This window comes from Babylonia areolata, chromosome 18 (genome assembly GCF_041734735.1).
Source record: "Babylonia areolata isolate BAREFJ2019XMU chromosome 18, ASM4173473v1, whole genome shotgun sequence".
In the NCBI taxonomy this organism is placed as follows: Eukaryota; Metazoa; Mollusca; class Gastropoda; order Neogastropoda; family Buccinidae; genus Babylonia; species Babylonia areolata.
The window spans coordinates 56,185,865-56,205,629 of NC_134893.1; the positions used below are offsets into that span (position 1 = coordinate 56,185,865).

The window sequence follows — 19,765 nt, forward strand, 5'->3', positions numbered from 1 at the left end:
AACAAACAAACAAAAACAACAACAAAAAAACAACAACAATAACAACAACAAAAAAACATGATCTGACAACATTTAAGAGTGGACAGGGCTGGCATTTGCTGAGACAATTATTTCCACATGATCGTCCTGAATGGCCGAGAATGCTTGTGCCAGTGCACAAGTCAACATCGCCGTGCCCCGACAGTTCCCCAGGATTTGTGCTCTTACCCTGCAGATCTCTCTTGCAGTGACAGAATAATCAACAAATGAGAGACCGAGAGATGTCCCCCTTGTCAGTAGACTCTACAATTACAGTTTTCGTTTTGGAAATTTTTGTCACTTGCATGAAGCCATAACTTTCGCGCGTTTTCTATTATTTGAACGACCACACCTCTTTTTTAACGCACTACTTTTTTTTACTTGCCTTGACCTTTGTTGGCATCACCTTGGCTTTATAAACCAAACCAGGAAAAGCCGACATTTTCAGGCAACCGGTCGACAGGAACAACGTGCGGAGTTTAGTTTCAGCACGATGGGGTTACCAAGAGTTTTTTTCGATATGACTATTGGCGGTACAGCCGCTGGAAGGATTGTTATGGAGGTAAGACTGATTCTTATTGTCACTTATTTTTGACAAAATGAGACTTGAATTCAGCAATACAGACTGGAGTGAACGAAATGACTTCAGTGTGGAACAGTGCAGGGAATTAATAAAGAAGATAAATATATACTATTATTAGTATGGAAAGCAACATTCCCAAAGTAAAATCAAAGAAAGATAAAAGACAAAAACCAATGTGGATGACATCCAAAACAATGACAGTTATTAAGACAAATATAATATATACGAAAGGTTTCTAGAAACAAAAAATGGAAGATTACCAAAAATACATAGCATCAAGAAATCTGTGTAATAGGAAAATCAGAAAGGATAAAAGAGAATTTGAGAAAATTTCCATAGAATGTAAGAAAAATCCGAAAGGTTTTTGGAACTATGTAAAGTCTAAGACCAAGTCTAAAGTTGGCATTAGTCCATTAAGTAGGCTACAGATGATGGAAATATGGCAGTCAGTGATAAAGATATGGCAGAAGTAAAAAAAGGCTAAAATATCTTCAGCTCCCTTCCCTTAAAGCAAGAAGGGTACGAGGGGACTTGATACAAGCATATAAAATATACAATAATGATGATACATTGACAAAGCATGTTTCTTTATTGATCCACAAACTATTTGTATTTGTATTTCTTTTTATCACAACAGATTTCTGTGTGAAATTCGGGCTGCTCTCCCCAAGGAGAGCGCATCGCTGTACTACAGTTCCTCCTTTTTTTTCCCCTGCGTGCAGTAACTGACATTGTCACCCGTTACAGTACTGACAAAATTCAGAAGTAACATTATAGTAGCAACATTAGAAAATATATTTTTAGTTACATAGTAACTAACAATTGGAATAGACTAACCCCAGAAATCAAACGTGCACCTAACATGAATGCCTATAAAAAGGTTATTGATAACCATGATATCATAAAGAAAACAATGTTTGACTTTGATGGTCAAAGGTGAGCCTGGGCTTGGGAGTACCTGACCAAAAAAATAACAACAAAAAACAAAACAAAAACTGACGGGGTGCATAAAGCCGCAAGGCAACGATGCTTGCATCACCCCTAATCTAAACCTGAAATCAGGCTGGGCGTAAAATCGTATTTGGGCATAAAATTGCCATTTCTTCTTGAGTTCTTAATTTGTAATATTCATTTTAACACAAAATTTGGCATTATATTTTCATCAGAGATAATGCGCATTTACCTGATTTTCAGCTTTTTTTCCTCCACTGCATATTCAGAGTTTTATTCACAAGTTTGGACACGGCAAGTAATGTACTACTACTGGTGATGGATAGTTGGACAAATATTTTGGATGAGGGGGGTTAAGTAAACGTTATCTACATGAATTTACAATGTGCTTTTGACAGTGTGCCCTATGGGAGATACTGAAAACGGTACTTGGGATCAAGGGAAAAGAACTACTCTGGATCCAGGATTTCCGTAGATATATAACAAAACGTTATTGATGGAGCTCAGTCGCAACAGGCCAAGGTGACCAGTGGAATCCCCCAGGGAAGCATTCTGGACCCATGTTATCTGTCCAGTATATCAAGGACCTGCCTGGTAATGTTCACAGCTTAGTATGTTTTTTTGCCGATGCCACAAAGGTCTTCACAAGGAGTGATGAAGGAGGAGCAACCGGTACCTTTCAAGAGGACCTTGATAGACTAGTAGAGAAATAGTGTACGGAATGATGACTCTGTAGGTTCCATCCATAGTCTACGGAATGATGACTCTGTAGGTTCCATCCATAGTCTACGGAATGATGACTGTAGGTTCCATCCTGAAAATTGCGAAGTCCTGAAACTAGACAGTAAGAAATCAGAGAGTACCATTTACATGACTGTGAAAAACAAAGATGAGCTTGGAGAGAACTGTACCACACCTTTGACAGATTGTGAGATTGAGAAGGATTTCGGGGAATATGTAGACTGCAAACTGAGTTTAAGAGATCCTGTAGAGAAGGTTACTACCAAGGTAAACTGAATAGCTGGAGTGATCCGAAGAACATTTGACCACCTCACAGAGGACCTCTTTGTATAAGTTTTCAAAACCTTAATAACTTACACCCATCCTAGAATACGGCCATTCAGTTTGGCAGCTGCATCTGAAAACATTGTGCTGTAAGGTGGAAGACATGCAGCAGTGAGCAGTGGAAGTCATTGCCTTCTTGAAGGACAAGCCATACTCAGACTAGAAATCCTGAAACTGCGCAGTCTTGAGCATGAACGGAAACATGGAGATCTGAGATGTGATGGACTTAAACAAGTTCATTCATGGTTTTTGCAAGACTCAGGGACCTCAGATTGCATGCTCTGATAGTAGGGAAGTCAGGGGGAATAGTCTTAAGCTTAAGCAAATGTCACTGTAGACAGAATGTAAGAAGCTCCTTTACAGAACGAGTTGTAAACTCGTGGAATAGTTTGCCAGACAGTCAAAATGGCACCAACCAATAGTTTCAACTTTTAAGAAAATATTAATAAACATTAAAGAGTGCAAGTGGTAACTCTGTCCATACAAAAGGTACACAAGAGTCAGTACTGCTTATGCTACCGATTCAGCCAGAACACAGGTTAATAAAAGGTATATTGGAACAAACCCAGATACTTGCTCAAAAAAGTAAGCTCCAGGCTTGTTCTTATACTGATCATTTGACATGTGCATACAGCAGCAATGACAGAAGAAATATGCAAATACAAACTGGCTTTTAATTCAAGACTGGCATAGCCTTTTAAATCTGAATATGCTAAACAGAAATGTATGGACAATACAGTTCTAACAAACGCATGGTTGCCTCCATGGTTATTTGATTTGACATGAAAGAATAAGGCTATGAGAGTAAATGAGTGACAACTTGCTCTTTAAGAAAACTGAAAAGACTCAGTGTAGTCTGGGCCACCTTACCCTCACTGTACAATCCAGTGTGCTACACATAGGTAGTCACGCCTGCCACCTGAAGTGATTATTTTTTACCAACAGACTGATGAACATGCCTACCCAGGCCTCAAGCATCTACAAAGTTCAAGTTGAAGTGTGGTGGGGCGGAATACAAGCTATGTGCTTTTAGACTCCGGAAGTTCTGGTTTGTTGTGTTAATAATATACAAGAATCGGTTTGCACTCTCTGACACCTGAAACTGAAATCATCAGTTTGTGGTTATAAAGCCATTGGATTGTAGTTTGTACACTAACTAAAGGATTTCTGTGATGACATGACATGTAAAGTTATGTGTACTACTATTGCTGTAGTACTATTATTGATAGTGAAGGGAAATTAGTTATTTTGTTTAAACACCAGTGTTCCCCAGGTGAGTGATAGGACCCACGCAGTTTATAAAATCAGTTCACATACTGCACAATGCTTTATGAATATTTGTGCTCATGATACAGCTAACACTAACACCAGTAACAGTAACACCTTAGACAAAAAACTGGTTTTCAAAACCAAGAAAGAAATCAGAAAATTTATGTAGGGGCGTGAAAAGGAAGAGGGACTGTAAGAAACTGAGGACATACATGTTTTCATTTTCAAAGAGAAGGAATCTATTTTCTTGAAAAGTACTTTTTTAGATTTTTTTTTATTGGCCATACCACATATTGAATGTGTATCACTTTTGTGTTTTGTACTTGTAGTGTGCTAGGCATGGCAGAGTGCTGTATGATCTGTTTGGACGATACTGAACATTGCTGCTGACAAGGAATTAATAGTCTGTATCAAGAAAGAAAACTGGAAATATATAATTATAAGGGCATCAAAAAGAAAAAGAAAAAAAAGAAAAGAATGCAACAGTGCAAGAAACTGAGGACATACATGTATATGAGTATATATATATCATTATATGTATAGATATGTACATTTTTGAGGGAGTTAATCTTGATTAGAATTGGTCATATGATATTGTTATATTGAATCTGTAATATTTGTGTTTTATTTCCAGCTGCGATCTGATGTGGTTCCTCAAACAGCAGGTTAGTCCAGAATGTTGGAGTTTTTTTTAGTTTACTTGTGCAATGTGAGTGCATAATGCTGTTTTGCCCCTTGTATTTGTGTGTATCTGTGATAAATTTATAGATTTATTTTCTTTGATTTTTTTTTTCTGTTGAGATGAAATGTGGGTACAATTTCAGTGTCAGTTTGTAGACTTGCTGACGTAAAGTATTTTCTGGATTTATTGCAGATTATGTGTGTTTAAATAATAAGGATAATTGAATATTTGGACACCCCGTCTCCGGAGAGCCCAGAGCGCTTACAAATACAATTACACATACATTCATTGATGCAGATACACTAAATAACATTCATTTGCCTATATGCACCACAAAATAAACAACACACACACACACACACACATACACATACCAGGCATTCATACTGATACAGCTCCATTCGGCTCTGCACACAAACAATCACAGACACACGGGGCAGAAAAACTAATAACTGTGAAAAAGGTGAGTTTTGAGAGATGATTTGAACAAGGACAAGGACTGAGTGAGTCAGAATAAGGGAGTTTGTTCCAGATGACGGGTCCAGTGTAAAAATTATGTATGGATCTTTAAAAAAAAAAAAAAAAAAAAATTTTTTAATTGATATGTTTTTTAAGGAACATTTTTTGTGTTGAACATTGTTTTTAGATGTTTAGTTTTCATTGCATGTGCTTATCACTGGAATTGGATGCTTTAAATTGTTTGCAGATGTAAGTCTCACTATGAAACGGCGTTGATAGCCAGTCCAGATATGTGGATGTCAGTACTGATAGATTGATCTATGATTGTTATCACAAAAATAATTTCCCCCTGTTGTGTTTAGTGGCCCCTAAACTGAAAAGTGTTGAAATTGAAGTAAAGGTTGAATGACAGTGACAATTTTCATTTCAGAAAACTTCAGAGCCCTATGCACTGGGGAGAAAGGCTTTGGCTACAGCGGTTCATCCTTCCATCGTGTCATCCCAGGCTTCATGTGTCAGGGGGGTGACTTTACAAACCACAATGGCACTGGTGGCAAGAGCATCTATGGTAACAAATTTGCAGATGAGAATTTCCAACTGAAACACACTGGACCAGGTAATTGGACTTGGGATGAGACAATGTTGTCAGTGGTTGGTTGGTTGGTCTTTTTAAAAAAAAAAAAAAAAAAAAATTCTTGGGATATTTATTATTTGATTCATTTGTGTGTCTCAAATCTGAAAGAAATTAATTGCTTGTGTAAGAAAAAGATGACTCAAAATAAATGGTGGCAAGGCTCATCTATGGTAACAAGTTTGCAGATGAGAATTTTCAACTGAAACACACTGGAGCAGGTAGTATTCTGGGCATGGAATGAGACATAATGTGGTCAGTAATTAATTGTTTGGTCTTCATTTAAAAAAAACAACAAAAAAAACAACAACTGTGAAGCATTCTCATGAGAAATAGGTTAGTTCAGCATGTTTACTTTGCCATCATGTCTTGCTGAGTCTCGCAGTGCAGTTTCATAGAAAAAGAATTATGGTTCTGATGCAGTAAGTTTGAATGATTTTGGTCTTACATGTAAGAAATGGATGATTTGATTTAGGTGGTGGCAGTGAATTTAAAAAAAACAACAAAAAAACCTGTGATACAGGGGCTGAAATATTACTTCTAGCAAACAGTATGACAATACTGCGAAACTAATATAAATATCTTGAACAGTTCCAAAGATACTCCATTTTAAAGATGCATCACTGCGTACGAGTTGATACATAATATATTTTTGATTTGGTGTCATATACTGTACCATGTCAAGCTGATGCAAACTAGGCCTATTGGTTTGCTCTGCTTGGCCAAATTTCGCGCGCCTAACATTGTCTTGCCCGATCCGCTTAATCAAACGCCTCTAAAAGCTACAAGCGCTGAATCATTCCTTTGGCCAAGGTTCTCAACACTATCTTGTCAGTTTTACACTCTGTCTTGTCTGATGCTTTTTTTTTGGCTATTAAGCTTGTTCATTTGGCCTTATTTTGTTGCTTGCAGCTTGATTTTATAGTATTCTTACCTTTTGTGTACTCGATTCGACTCTGCCCTCTCAAATCATACTTTTTCTCTACCTTTCAGTTGATTGTGTCTGTCCTGTCACTTTCGGGCCTCAGAACTTTCGCTAGGTGCTTAAGCACGGTTACCATGCCTCGTATGTCATCCCAAGACGGCAGAAACCATGTTTGGATTGAGACTTGGCAAGAGACTCCCAGGCCCGGAGCTCATGGTTTTTCCCAATCGGGACCGCAGCGATGCGTCTTTTGACGTGGATCGCAGAGGCGACACTCATCCCATTTAAAATGGAGGGGACTGGATGGGGAAGGGGTACAAGCATCGCCTCCTGAGGTGTCCCACTGTGAGGCAGAAATAAGGGGGAATGGCAAGTCCTCTCTTGGCGGTGGGGACTCGGAGCTAGGCATGAATTCGAAAGTGGAGGCAGTGCCCGGCCGTTACCCTGGTCCCAATGCTGAGACGGCCCTCGGGGGGGCTCCATTGCTGTTTCCCCTCCTCCCTCCACTGCCGAGCCCCCTCCCCCAGGTGGAAAAAGTTTTGATTCGGGGGGCGGGGGGGGCCCTCTACTTTGCCCATCCCGGGCCAAGCCACCCCAGTCTCCCCACAGGAGGGGATTCGGGGCATGTGGCAACCTGCTTTGCAGGTCTTCCCGCTATCTGGCTGGTCTCTCCTGCTGGGGGAGGTCCGCGCCTCAGGTGGTTCCGGGCAGTCAGCCCGCTGGTCTTCTGGCGGGACTGACAACCAAGTTGGACCTGACCTCCCTCTGACTTGGCCAGGATTTTTCCCTTCATGGAGGTCAGGGCATCGGTGACCCTTGGCGTGGAGTCACAGGATGGCTGGCGCCCACGGGTGGTTTTCCCCATTCTACCCGTACTGGGACCAACCCCTCGTCCTCTCAGCCCCGGATCCAACCCAGCACATCTCACAGGGTGACACACATGACCTCTCAACTAGTGGGATCGATTTCTTGTTGGTCAGGTTGAGCTACTCGGCCAGTACTGCCGCTCAATCCACAAATCAGGCCTCTGTCACCTTACAGGTGACCTCCATGGTCATAACGGCCTCAAGATCTGGCCTTCCACAGACATGGTTCCATCACACTCCGTTTCCTTCCAGAGTTTATGGCTAAGAACCAGGACCTCGAGGTCCCTTCCCCCACGCTGAGTGTCAGACCTTTGTCTGATATTCTTATCCAAGACAATGAGGATAGGCATCTCTACCCTGTTAGGTGCCTCAAATACTATTGGGATAGGTCTTGCCACAGGCGTTTCTCAGAGATGTCTTCTCACCTCCCTCAATGAGAATTACAAAAAAAGACATTGCTGCAGGCACCATTTCCTGCTGGGTTTCCCAAGTCATTCTTAGAGCCTACTTTCATGCTCACAGGGATGTCAGCTGTCTTAATCCCAGAGCACATGAAGTGCGGGCCATAGCTACTTCGGCTGCTTTCCAGCACTCGGTGCTACTTTGGCTGCTTTCCAGCACTCGGTGCTACTTTGGCTGCTTTCCAGCACTCGGTGCTACTTTGGCTGCTTTCCAGCACTCGGTGCCGCTGCAGCATGTCTTGGAGGCAGCCTTCCAGTTGTCTGAGAATCCCTTCATCAACTTAAATCTCAGGGATTTCTGTATGACCATGGCTGATGTTTCCAGCGGGATTTCCTTTGTCGCGGCTAACACTGCTGTCTCAGTAACAAGGGCTCCCCATGCGAACCAGTAGGCGCTGCCCTCCTCCATTTCCTTTAAATTCTGCATCTGTTTGACATGGTACAGTATATGACACCAAATGGAGGAGTTTGTATTATACTCCATGTTTGGTGATACATATGCTTACCATGTCAAACTCAAATTCCCACCCGTCCCTCCCTGCGTCTCTGCTGTGGTTCTCATGGGGCATTTTCTCGATGGCCACGGAATGATTCAGTGCTTGTAGCTTTTAGAGGCGTTTGATTGGCTAAGAGCGGACCAGACAAGATGGGGTGTCTTTTCACCGTTAGCCGTGTGAAATTTGGCCAAGCAGAGCAAACCGATAGGCCTGGTTTGCATCATTTTGATATGGTAAGTATATGTAGCACCAGACATGGAGTATAATACAAACTCCTCCTATTTCAGTCATTTACTGACTGTATTGTCCACATATTGATGCAGTTCTGTAACAGAAGTTTCAATGATTTTGGTCTTGATTTAGGTGGTGGCAGTGAATTTTTTTTTTTATCTCTGATACAGTGGCTGAAATGTTAATTTTATGAAACAACATGGCTGCAGGAAAAAAAAGGTCTTGAATGGTTCCAAAGATAGTCCATAGTGCATATGAGCTGATACTTAATCTTTTTTAACTTTCATTTGTTTACTGACTGTATTGTCCACATACTGTAATGAAAATGTGTTTACTTTCTTAAATGGTACTGATGGTGGCATACTGCCTAAGCAGCAACGAAATAGATAATAGACTTGTCAAATTACAGGGAAATCAAATTAATGTGCAAAAATCTGCACAGATTATCAACTTTAAAAGTGTACAACACTTATTAGAATGGGCTGTTACAGTTCTGTTTTCATAATAAAATCTGTTGTCGAATATATCACAGTAAATACACCGATTTTTTTTTTTTTCAGGCAGGATAGTTAACAATGTCTCAGTCTTTCCAAATTTTCAGTTTGACCAGGCAGAAAGGATAAAGATATAGCAGTGTCTCAATCTTTCCGACTCTCCAGTTTGACCAGGCAAAAAAAGAATTGATATTGGGGTAGCATACTTCAAAAGATGAATATCTCGGTAACTTTGATATGTAGCACAATAGGTTGTTTTTTTTGTTTGTTTGTTTTTTTAAGTGATATGTCAGCTTCAGAATTGAAACCAGTAATGAAACTTCAGTCAATAGTTGAAAGAAAAGGAATGAAACCCGATTTTCTCATAGGAGAAGGTGCTTGTCAAGAATGAGACTGTTTCAAAATCTTGTTTTTCAGAAAGACATAATAAAGACAGAACCACATAACTTCACCCGTAGTTCAGGCTGAGCAGCTTTCGCACAAGTACAGCAAATTTTTAAACAAATGCAGCTTGAAAGTATTGTACAGAGTGGGTTGGTTGGTGGCGTGTTCTACAAGTTCTTCCAGAAAATGAGGGTGCAAGTACTAAGTTACTGGCAAATATGACAGATTTTCAATCTGATATCTTTCAGTGCTCTGAACTTTTTTTTTCAATCCATTAACTCAAAGTCTTGCACTTTATAAAAGACACACACACACACACACACACACACACACACACACACACACACACACACAATTATGGAAATCTGTAAATCTGAGAGTCCCAGGAGTTAATCCTGAGATTACTTTTAATCTGTTGAGAAAATCAAGAGGTATATATTGTGATGCAGCTTGCGAAAACAAGGCTAGCTATTCTTAGCTATGCACAAAATATCAGGGTCAAAGTAATTAAAATCAATACTTTTACAAATTTCCCATCTTTGAAGTCCTATCTTTGCTGTCTGTATTTTTAGCATGGAACTGCCTAAAACTAGTATTTTTAATGTACTCAGGTGCATGACCGTCAAAACCATGTAAAAGAAGATACTGCACTCTTCTGCCAAATTTTGGCCTGTGAAGTTGCTGGACAACACACTGGTGTTCAGTGCTGGCACTTCAGTTGGCCCATTGAAAGTTCATGAACCCAGAAGTAGGGCATGGATATAAATGAACGTGGCTGATATACAGGCTGTGCTCAGCGGCACTCGCTGTACGCTTGTTCTGTGGTAAATCTGCTTTGTTTCTTTTGTGCATCATCTTCATGGATGGATTGGAAATAACAAGAAGTGGTTTTCTAAGAAGAACGCAAAATAAGGTTTCCATCGATTCTAAACAATATGTTTTGGTACATAGCAATTGTTGCGGCAACAGTTGAAACACAAATGAAGAAAGAGAAGAGAATGATAATCAGAAACATGATTGCAAAAATCGTTAAGTTTAAATCCCTCTTTAAGAAAACAGGCGCTTAACACAGTGAAATAGTAAAATTTAACAGAATTAGCATGCCTGCATGCAGATCAGCTTACCTTGAGTTGTGATATTTTTCTTGGCAGCACAAGTGTTTAAATGAACACACTGTAGCATGGTGAGTGCGAGCAGCAGGGGGATGGAGAGTGGGGTGAGTGTCTGTCGGTTTTTGGCACTGCCGTGTAGCGGTGATATAGTACACATTACACTGCTCACTGTCTCATCAGCTTTTAGTGGCATCCTTGCTCTGCTGATCTTTGTTCATAAAATGGTTTCGGCAAAGCACAAAATTGTCCGCTAAACATATGCACTGAAAGTGCAAAGTAAATAGTAAATTTTTGGTGTAAAATTCAGACTTTTAATGACTTTGAATAGGGAGCCACTTGTCAAAACACATATCCACCAGTACAATATCACTTCCGTGACAGAAAAAAAATCTGAACAAAACCTGCAGAAATAATAACAAATAAACAGATGAACAAACAAAACAATTAACACAAAACAAATCTCACTATAAGTTATAACCAATTCTTTTTATGTGAACTGAATAATCATGCAAACAAAAAAATTGAACAACACAACACTGGGCACACACACACGTTTGTGAACACGCACACACACTGTGTGAAGCACACACAAACATAAACACTTAAACACTCCCATGAATCAAGTCACACACTTGCGTGCACACACACACAGGCTCGCACGCACGCACAATGTTCAAGAGCACTGTTGTTTGCCTGCGGGTTTGCCAGAAAGCAACAGAACACCCTGCAATCGAGGGGACACAACGGTCAGCTGTTCCCGCATCAGAACATTGATCTGTTCCTCATCCTGAATGCTGCGCACACGTGTTTTTAGTTCATTGACAAACACGTGTGTCTCTTCTCCACCTTGCTCCCCAAGTAGACCCAGGCCACACCCCCATCTCTTCATGAAGTCAACACAGTGGCACTCTAACATGTGTTGTTCGGGAATAATGTTTGTGTTGGGGGAAACTCTGTTGAAAAAAACTGCATGCACTGTTCGATATATTGTTCTATACTGTCGGTGTCTTTCTGTGTGACTCGTCGCATTTGGGACACTTGTCTGTGAACAGCTGCAAAGCGTTCATTGAGCGTCTGAAATTTTGTTACAATGTCACCTGCATGCTGGTGGAGGATATGGTTATCTGTAGTCTGTAATGTTTTTTGTACAACACTCTGACAGATGTTTTGAGTGACTGAAGGCTGAGGTATTTATGACAGTGATTGTCCACAAATGATCTGCCATGGTATGCTTGCACAGTGATCTTGTTGTTCTTCAGCACTGTGTCCAGGTTTGAAGTCCAAAAAGAAAAGGCAGTTCTGTCTCCAGCTTTTTCTCTTCAATCCTGTCATACATATCATCAATCTGGTTTTCAGCTTAAGTTTTCTCTTCAGCCAATGACTGTTGCATGTGCCTGCTTTCTTTTTCGTAGAGGTGAGGAGGCCAAGAAAGATGGTTTTCATGGTTTGACCACTTTCTTCAGGATGAGAGGCTGATCTTTTGTGTTTCATATGACTGTAGTTTTGTCTTCTGATTGATTTTGATATTGTTTTTGTCAGTTTTGTGTGATATTCAGTTTCGTGTTTGGTGAGGGGAAAAGTGATGTTACGTATGGAACACACGCCTTGTTTTTGGATGAAAGGAGATGTTGTCATGTCTTTGAATGGCTTTGGGGTATGCTGTGTCGATACGGACGTGTGCGCTTTTCTGGAGTGTGCAATATCATCAGTGATGTTTGCATGTCACTCATGGATACAGACGTGTGCGCTTTTTCTGGAATGTGCAACATGATTTGTGATGTTTGCGTGTCACTCATACGTAGTACTTTTCTGGTGTAGATGTCACTGGTGGCAGGAACGATGTGTCTTTTATGCGTCACTGGCATTTTCTGTATTGTTAGTGACTGTTTCTGTCTGTTTTGGGCGGCCTCTCTCCTGTGTGACTGGTCTACCAGCTTTTGCTTGAGATGCAAAGTGTGAGCAGGTGCCACATTCGTTCAGAGGAACAGTGGGATCAAAAGGAGACCACAAGTCCGCTGCACAGTCACGGTCAGCTTTAGCATTTTGCAGGGTGGTAGTGCTTTCTGTTCTCTCATCATGTACCCTAGCATGGTACATGCTACACAAAGTTGTGGAATGTGTATCATTTCTGTCACGCATGATATCGATGCCGTGACATTCCTTAAGTTCTGATTGCACAGAATAACAATATCTCATGCATGCATCTGTTCGTTTTTTCGAATGCCCACAGTACACTACACAGACAGTGCAGTTTGTGTTTGTATACACTTTCTGTATGACTGTCTCCATATTATACCCTGATCCTCTATCTGATTAAGTCTTTATACTCAGCAAACTATGAAACACACACAAATGCATGCACGCGCGTGCACAAGCATGTATGTACGGCGAACACACATGCACAATGATGGGCACAAGAAACAAACAAGCAAGCAATTAAAAACACGCACAGACTCAGCACAACACTTGATTTTAGGCCTACAAAGAAAAATACATTGTCAAAAATCAAATAAGAAGACTCGCACAAAAAACAAGAGACAGAAAAAAATTGAAGATAGAAGAGAAAGAAAAACAATCCGCAAAAGTTAGTCACAGGTTTTGCAGTTCAGAGTCAAAAGCAGCCGACACTCACCCCTTCATTCCATGAGAAAGACAAAGTTTTTAAAGTAAAAAAATGATGTTGATAAAATAATGAAATTGTGTAAATCAAATCAAGCTGCACTCCAATAATACAAGCAGGAATAGAAATATTTTAACTTTCTGTAATCACTGCAGGAAATGTGTGGATGCTGTGAAAGCGTGGTAAAAGTGGGGCGGGGGCCGAGTGAAACAAAGAAGGCAGTGCCCAGGTTTGGCATGCGGGGCCAGAAATACTGCGGCGAATGTGCCAGCCAGTACTGTGTGCAGTGGGAATGTCTGGCATTCCAAAAAATTTGACCCCAGTTGCTAGACGCTGCTCGGCAACTAAAGAGCCAGATTTTGTGCTCAAATGAGCAGCCGTTAACAATATTTTGACCAGCCGTGTCTGCAAGTGACTTTGGAAAGTCTCACTGCCTATGAGTTGTAGAGTACTAACCATACAAGTCCAAGGGATGTAAACTATCTTCAAACATTCTAGAAGATGGGAAGAACAAAGTTGGTCGTGTCCTTCTGTCAGCAGTGAATTTTGCTGTTGAAAATTTGATGAGAGAGTTAGGTCCTGTAGGTGTACAACAGTACAATCAGACGCAAGTCTCGCGGGCAACAGGTTAATTCTGAATCTTCTTACACCACATACATGTTCAAGATTATTCTTGTTGTAAAGTTACAAGCAGGTAAATACGTTTTTTTCTTGAGCCAATTTCTCCATTTGTTCTTTTCAGGCTCACCAACTTTGAAAAAATATATTTAAAAAAAAAAAAAAAAAGGAAAAAAAAGGTAGATGAGTTCTGTACAACACTTGATTCAAAATGTGGCGAACTGTATGCTCAGAGAACCTGTTTAAAAAATCCACTCAAGGGTATACTTTCTTCACACTGAACACATGGTTCTGAATCTGACTTAAATACCCTCAAGAACGGAAAAGCTCTTTTGAAAAGGTTGGTCCGTATAATTATAGACTCTGTGATAAGAGACTTTGAGAAGAGAGTGACTTGCCAAGTACCTAATTTGATCACAGGTTTCTGACAGTTAATTGTAGTCAAGCCTGCAGTTGTCAAAATGCTGATCATGACAGAAGGCGATCGAATCCCTCCATGGCATATATTGATAAAATTATGAAAACAAGCGGCACGCACATGTGTGCACACACACAAATGCGTGCACACAAACAAAAGCTTTAGAAACATTTGACAATCAGTGCTTTTTTGTGTGCTGAAATGGCACAAGCCAATGATGCAGCAGTACACTGCATGACTGCAGATAGTTTAAGCTGTATAGAAACTATCGGGGATCTAGCTGGTGCATCAAAGGTTTAGCCTCATGTGCATACGATGATATATTTTGTTAAATTGTGCGTGTAGTCTTTCTAATTTGGACATCTATCGGCTTACATGTGTTTCTTTGTCGCCATTCTCTGTTTTCGCATGGCTGTAATTCTATATTTCACAACATCACTCCTCCAGCTTCCCACCCTTTATGCAAGTTCAGTGTGTGTTACTGTAACTTGGCTCTTCACTTTACACACACACACACGCACACACACAGTGAGTTGCATTAATAACACACACACACACACACACAGTGAGTTGCATTAATAACAATCTACACACTCTCTCCTATTGTAGATTCATGATTTATTTTGTACTGCTTCACATCTTTAAACAAAATGCTTGTGGTTTTATGAGTTAATCAGTGTGTATGCTCATATATCTATATGTATTTGTATGTTTGTATAAATAAAAAAAGCAGACAGACACACATTGATATATACATCCAAGTGAATTACCATGGCAATTGCACGTTCTAACAACTTTTTTTAAGATACAGTTTTCTATTTTTGATTACAGGAGAGCCTTCCAATATTATATATATATTCCGATATTAGACCCATATTTTCGATTCAGCTTCAGACTGTACCCTGCCATTTTGATACACTTTTAATACAATAAACACTCGTCTTTCAAAAGGTTTCCAGCTCAAGGAGGCTTAGTCTCCTGATCTCTGCCAGAGAAATTGCCTAATGCAGGTTTTGTAATGTGTTTCAGGAATTCTTTCCATGGCAAATGCTGGCCCAAACACCAATGGCTCCCAGTTCTTCTTGTGCACTGTGCCAACAGCCTGGTAGGTTTTTGTATGCTTCTGGTGAGCCTTCTTTGGCATGTGAATTTGTTAACAAAAAGGGGCCAAGAATCGGTCAAATTTGGGGAGGGGGGGTATGTATGTGTTGTCATGGATCTTTTTCATTTTGTTAGTTTTTTGGTTTTGTTTTTTGTGTTAAGTTCCCTATTAAGTGTTCTGAGGGGGGAAAGCACCTCCATAACAAATCATGGAATTGTGAACACTTTGAAAAATTCATTTCTCATTAACATTATTTCTGAGGAGTTATGTGTTTGTTATGGAATTTTCTTTTCTTTTATTATATTATTATTAAAAGCTGTTCTTTCGTTGTCTTTCATATACACTCATGCTGAAAAAAGAGAACATTTCTAAACAAATATGGAATTAAAGGGAAAAACTAAAGAAAAATTGTTTTTCAGTAACTCAGAAATAGTGGAAAAAGAATTACACATATATGTATGTTTACATATATATGGCATTTGTGCATGTTTTTATTACATACGTTGTTTGCAGATTTTACTGCCATGCTTTTAAATTTGTATGTATCACATGGACTTAATTTTTTAATTATAAGCTGTTTCTTTAGTTTGTCTTTTATGTACACTCATGCTTAAAAAAAAGAAAGAAAAAAGAACAGTTCTAAACAATAATGGAATTAAAGGGAAAAACTAAAGGAAAGTGATGTTTTTCATTAACATGACTCATAAATAGTGGGAAAAGAAAAAGAATTACAAATATACATTATATGTATGTTTTACATATATATGGCATTTGTGTGTGTTTTTGTTACATATGTTGTTTGCAAATTTACTGCCATGCTTTTAAATTTGCATGTATCACACGGACTTAACCACACTTTTATTGAGATAATAAATTATTTTTTATACTTATATACAAATATAGTCATTATGCATACCCATAGACTTATATACATACTGAAAGAAGCACTGGATACAACTTGAAATAGGAAACAATTCTTTATTCAGAATACAAAAGATTTTAAAAAATTAAGGGTAGCAGTACTAGGGGGTAAAAATGGGGAAGAAAAAGAAAATTGCACATTATGTACCATGACACACTACTGCAGACTCATCAGGGATCCAGTTCCTGTCCAATGCAAAATACTACTCCATCCAATTGGAAGAAATCATGAGTAGCTGCATTTTCTTGTTGCTTTTCATCATGTCTTTCAACAGGAACAAGAGAGTATCTTGAAATCGGTCTTAGGTGATCAGACTAAAATTAAGCCCAGATGCCCCTCTATCAATGGGCATGTGAGGCTGTCCTCCACTTTGACTCCCCCATTATTCCTACCCACCCAGTACCCTTGCTTTTTCCACTTCTGATTGATCCCCACCCCAACCAGGACTTCTCTCATTGATTTCTACTTCTTCATTTGTCCCTCCTTCAAATACAAGGTTGGTGATAACATTTCCTCCTCCTCCTTGGGTTTCATCTTTGGATAATAGTACTCACTTCTGCAGCCCATAAGCCTGCATGCCTGCATTTGCAGGGTCAGTGTCATGCAGGTGCAACATCCAAGCTGGCCCTACAAACACTGGTGTTTTGTTATAAGAATTTCTTGGGCCAAAGACTTGACAGGCCAGAGGGGGTTTATGGTTCCATGCGTGGCATGGAACAAGCTTCTCTCCATCAGTATTCAGTGGTGGTGGCAGGACCTGTGGGGATGGATTGCCTGCCCCTCTCAACATGGGTAGGGATGCCCACCCTCAAGGCTCTGCAGGGAGGAAGGTGGTGTGGGGAGTAGTGTGCAGCTCACAAAGCACATATGAACACATGGCCTCTATTTCACTACGAAGGATCACAACAGTGCCCTCCCATACTGGCATAACCATCATGGTTACTTTCTTTGGTTCAAGCGATTCAGCATGTGTATGAAGTAGTGATGTCAACTTCTGCCTGTGGGGGGAGTAAATCACAGCTGATCTCTGCCTTGCTCTTTGGTTTTTTGCATGTAGTGACCACCCTCTCAAAGGCCTTTCCAAACTGGACCAGAAGCAGCATTGCTTCACAATGTAGATAAGTCCTTGGGCTGCTCAGTTTCACGACATCTTGCTGTTTCTGTCTTGGGGCTTGCCCCACTACCCCCTCATGGACAGTGACCTCGTCCCAGGGTCAGGACACATTCTGGCCAAGGATTGGGAGCACAGCCACCCACCCAAGCTGGCTCCAACAGTTCCCAGGCAGATCCCGTACCCAAAACCACCATCTCACTAAGGGGACTTAACCCTTGTCTCAAGCTTGTACTTGCCCTTCCTCTGTGGAACTACCATTGTTAGACGAGGAAATTTCTGATGATGACCCCTTTCTCGCCATGGAAGCCCACACTTTGTCCTTCACAGACACCCTCTCCCTCCTCCTCCAAGGTCAGAGAACAACATGTGGGACCATTTTTTCTTTTGGCAGCTTAGAATCAACTTGACAGAAACCACCACCTGGCTTCCATAATGTTGGTTGAGTCTGCCCTTGAGTGGGCACAGGAGCTAGTCTCTCTTCAATGTCCCTCAGGGCTCCAACCCAGACTTCTTGGGATGCCTTGGGGGAAATAGGTTCCTTAGAGGAGGTTAACTCCTTTTCCTGAAGCAACCCAGGCCACTGGATCACTCCTCACTCCTAACTGTTCTTTCCAGCCTGCAGTTAAATTTAGAAGAGTAAACTTGAGTTTGGTAGAGTAACTCTGGTTCTGCAGATTTATTTGTAATTTTTGTGGCAGAGTAAATCATGTTAAGCTTTGCAGAGTAACTTGTTTAGGCAGAGTGACTTGCGCACGGCAGTGTATTGTTGTGTGTGACATGTTAATTTTGGCTGTATAACATTTGTTTTGGTTGCAATGTTTGGCAGATTGACTTGTGTTCATCTGTGTAGTAAAGAAACACGTCTTGCAATTTGGGAGAGGGGGTGGTCATTATGGTTCCCCATTCAGCCATTCCATATAAAGGAGTATTCATTCAGTTTTCTTATTTCACAAGTGTGTGTTGAGAGGTTTGCTTAGGGAGGCATGTTTAGAGGTTTGCTTAGGGAGCATGTTTATGCCAGTACATTTCTATAAACCATCTGCCATGCAGTTACTATAGATACATATATAGCCCACAGTTAGTGTACAGTTACCATACAGTCCACAGTTTGTGTGCAGTTACCACACAGTCTATATAGTTTCTGTGCAGTTACCACACAGTCTACAGTTTGTGTGCAGTTATACATTGTCCATAGTATATGTGCAGTTTCCACACAGTCCATATAACATTGTCAGTTTGCTTTTTGTTGTGTGCAGGTTGGATGGCAAGCATGTTGTGTTCGGCAGTGTGGTGGAAGGCATGGATGTGGTCAAGAATATTGAGGCAGTGGGATCCCAGAGTGGAAAAACATCGAAAAAAGTCATGATTGCAGACTGCGGACAGCTGTAGTAGCCGTCAGCGTATTTCTTTAAACCATGGACATTTTCCTCTTTATAAAGGAACATTTGAAATCATGAATGGAGAGCGCTTTCTTTTTGTTTTTTTTTTTTTGTTTTTGTTTTTTAATAATTGCTCAGACTGATCATAATTACAGAACAATTTGCATGAGGAATAGGCTTTGTATTCTTTTCTTTTTAAAATTTACCCTTTCACTTTGTGATATACCTCCAAAACCAGAGTATGGCTGCCTATATAGTGAGGTAAAAATGGTAATGCTTGTAAAAGAAAAGCCCACTCATATTTTTATATGAAAGTGGTAGTCGCAGCCCATGAACGAAGACAAGTTTCTGAAAACTTCATGCACAGACAAGAAGGAAACATGCCAGTGCAGTTCATTTTGCTGTTATTTTGTTGGCATATCTGTGACAAGGGTCGGTTTCTCAGTAGGGTGATATCCTTTTGGGTTTCATTCCTTTTTTATTTTATTTTATAGTTTATTTTATTTTATTTTGCTTTTGGTCTGTGGAAAGTAAACAATATTGGTGACTTCAAGGAAGTGTTGATTTTTTGTGAGAAATGGTGAACAATTACCCACACCCATTGTTATAGCCCAATGAATAACTATTGAAATTTGAGAATTTTAATACTACTTCCATAAAATTTTATGACAAGAAAAAAAAAGTACCCAGTGAAAAATATGTTCTTATACAAAGTAAATGTGCAGTTAGCATCCCAGTACATCATTGATTCCATGTAGAACGCAGACAACTGAAGACGCTGATCAGTTAGCATACAAAATGGCATGAATTGTTGGATTGATTTGATGCATTTTAGTTGAACATCTTCAGTCCACACATCACTCATTCAATCAAACCATGAGCCATCCAGTTACCAACAAGTTGTTCAAACAAAATACTAATTCAGCCATCTCTTCAACAATGGACTAAGAAATATTAGACTTTA

At 40.1% G+C, this 19,765-nt stretch overlaps 1 protein-coding gene across 1 annotated transcript; it reads left to right on the top strand.

The window, feature by feature from the left end:
* Positions 1 to 422: 422 nt before the first annotated feature.
* Positions 423 to 19,354, top strand: LOC143292936 (peptidyl-prolyl cis-trans isomerase-like). The gene is made up of 5 exons (XM_076603640.1): positions 423 to 580; positions 4,521 to 4,551; positions 5,458 to 5,643; positions 15,314 to 15,389; positions 18,679 to 19,354. Exons 1-5 carry the CDS (start codon positions 512 to 514, stop codon positions 18,809 to 18,811), a joined length of 495 nt encoding a protein of 164 aa, XP_076459755.1. The 5' UTR covers positions 423 to 511; the 3' UTR covers positions 18,812 to 19,354.
* The last annotated feature ends 411 nt before the right edge of the window (positions 19,355 to 19,765 follow it).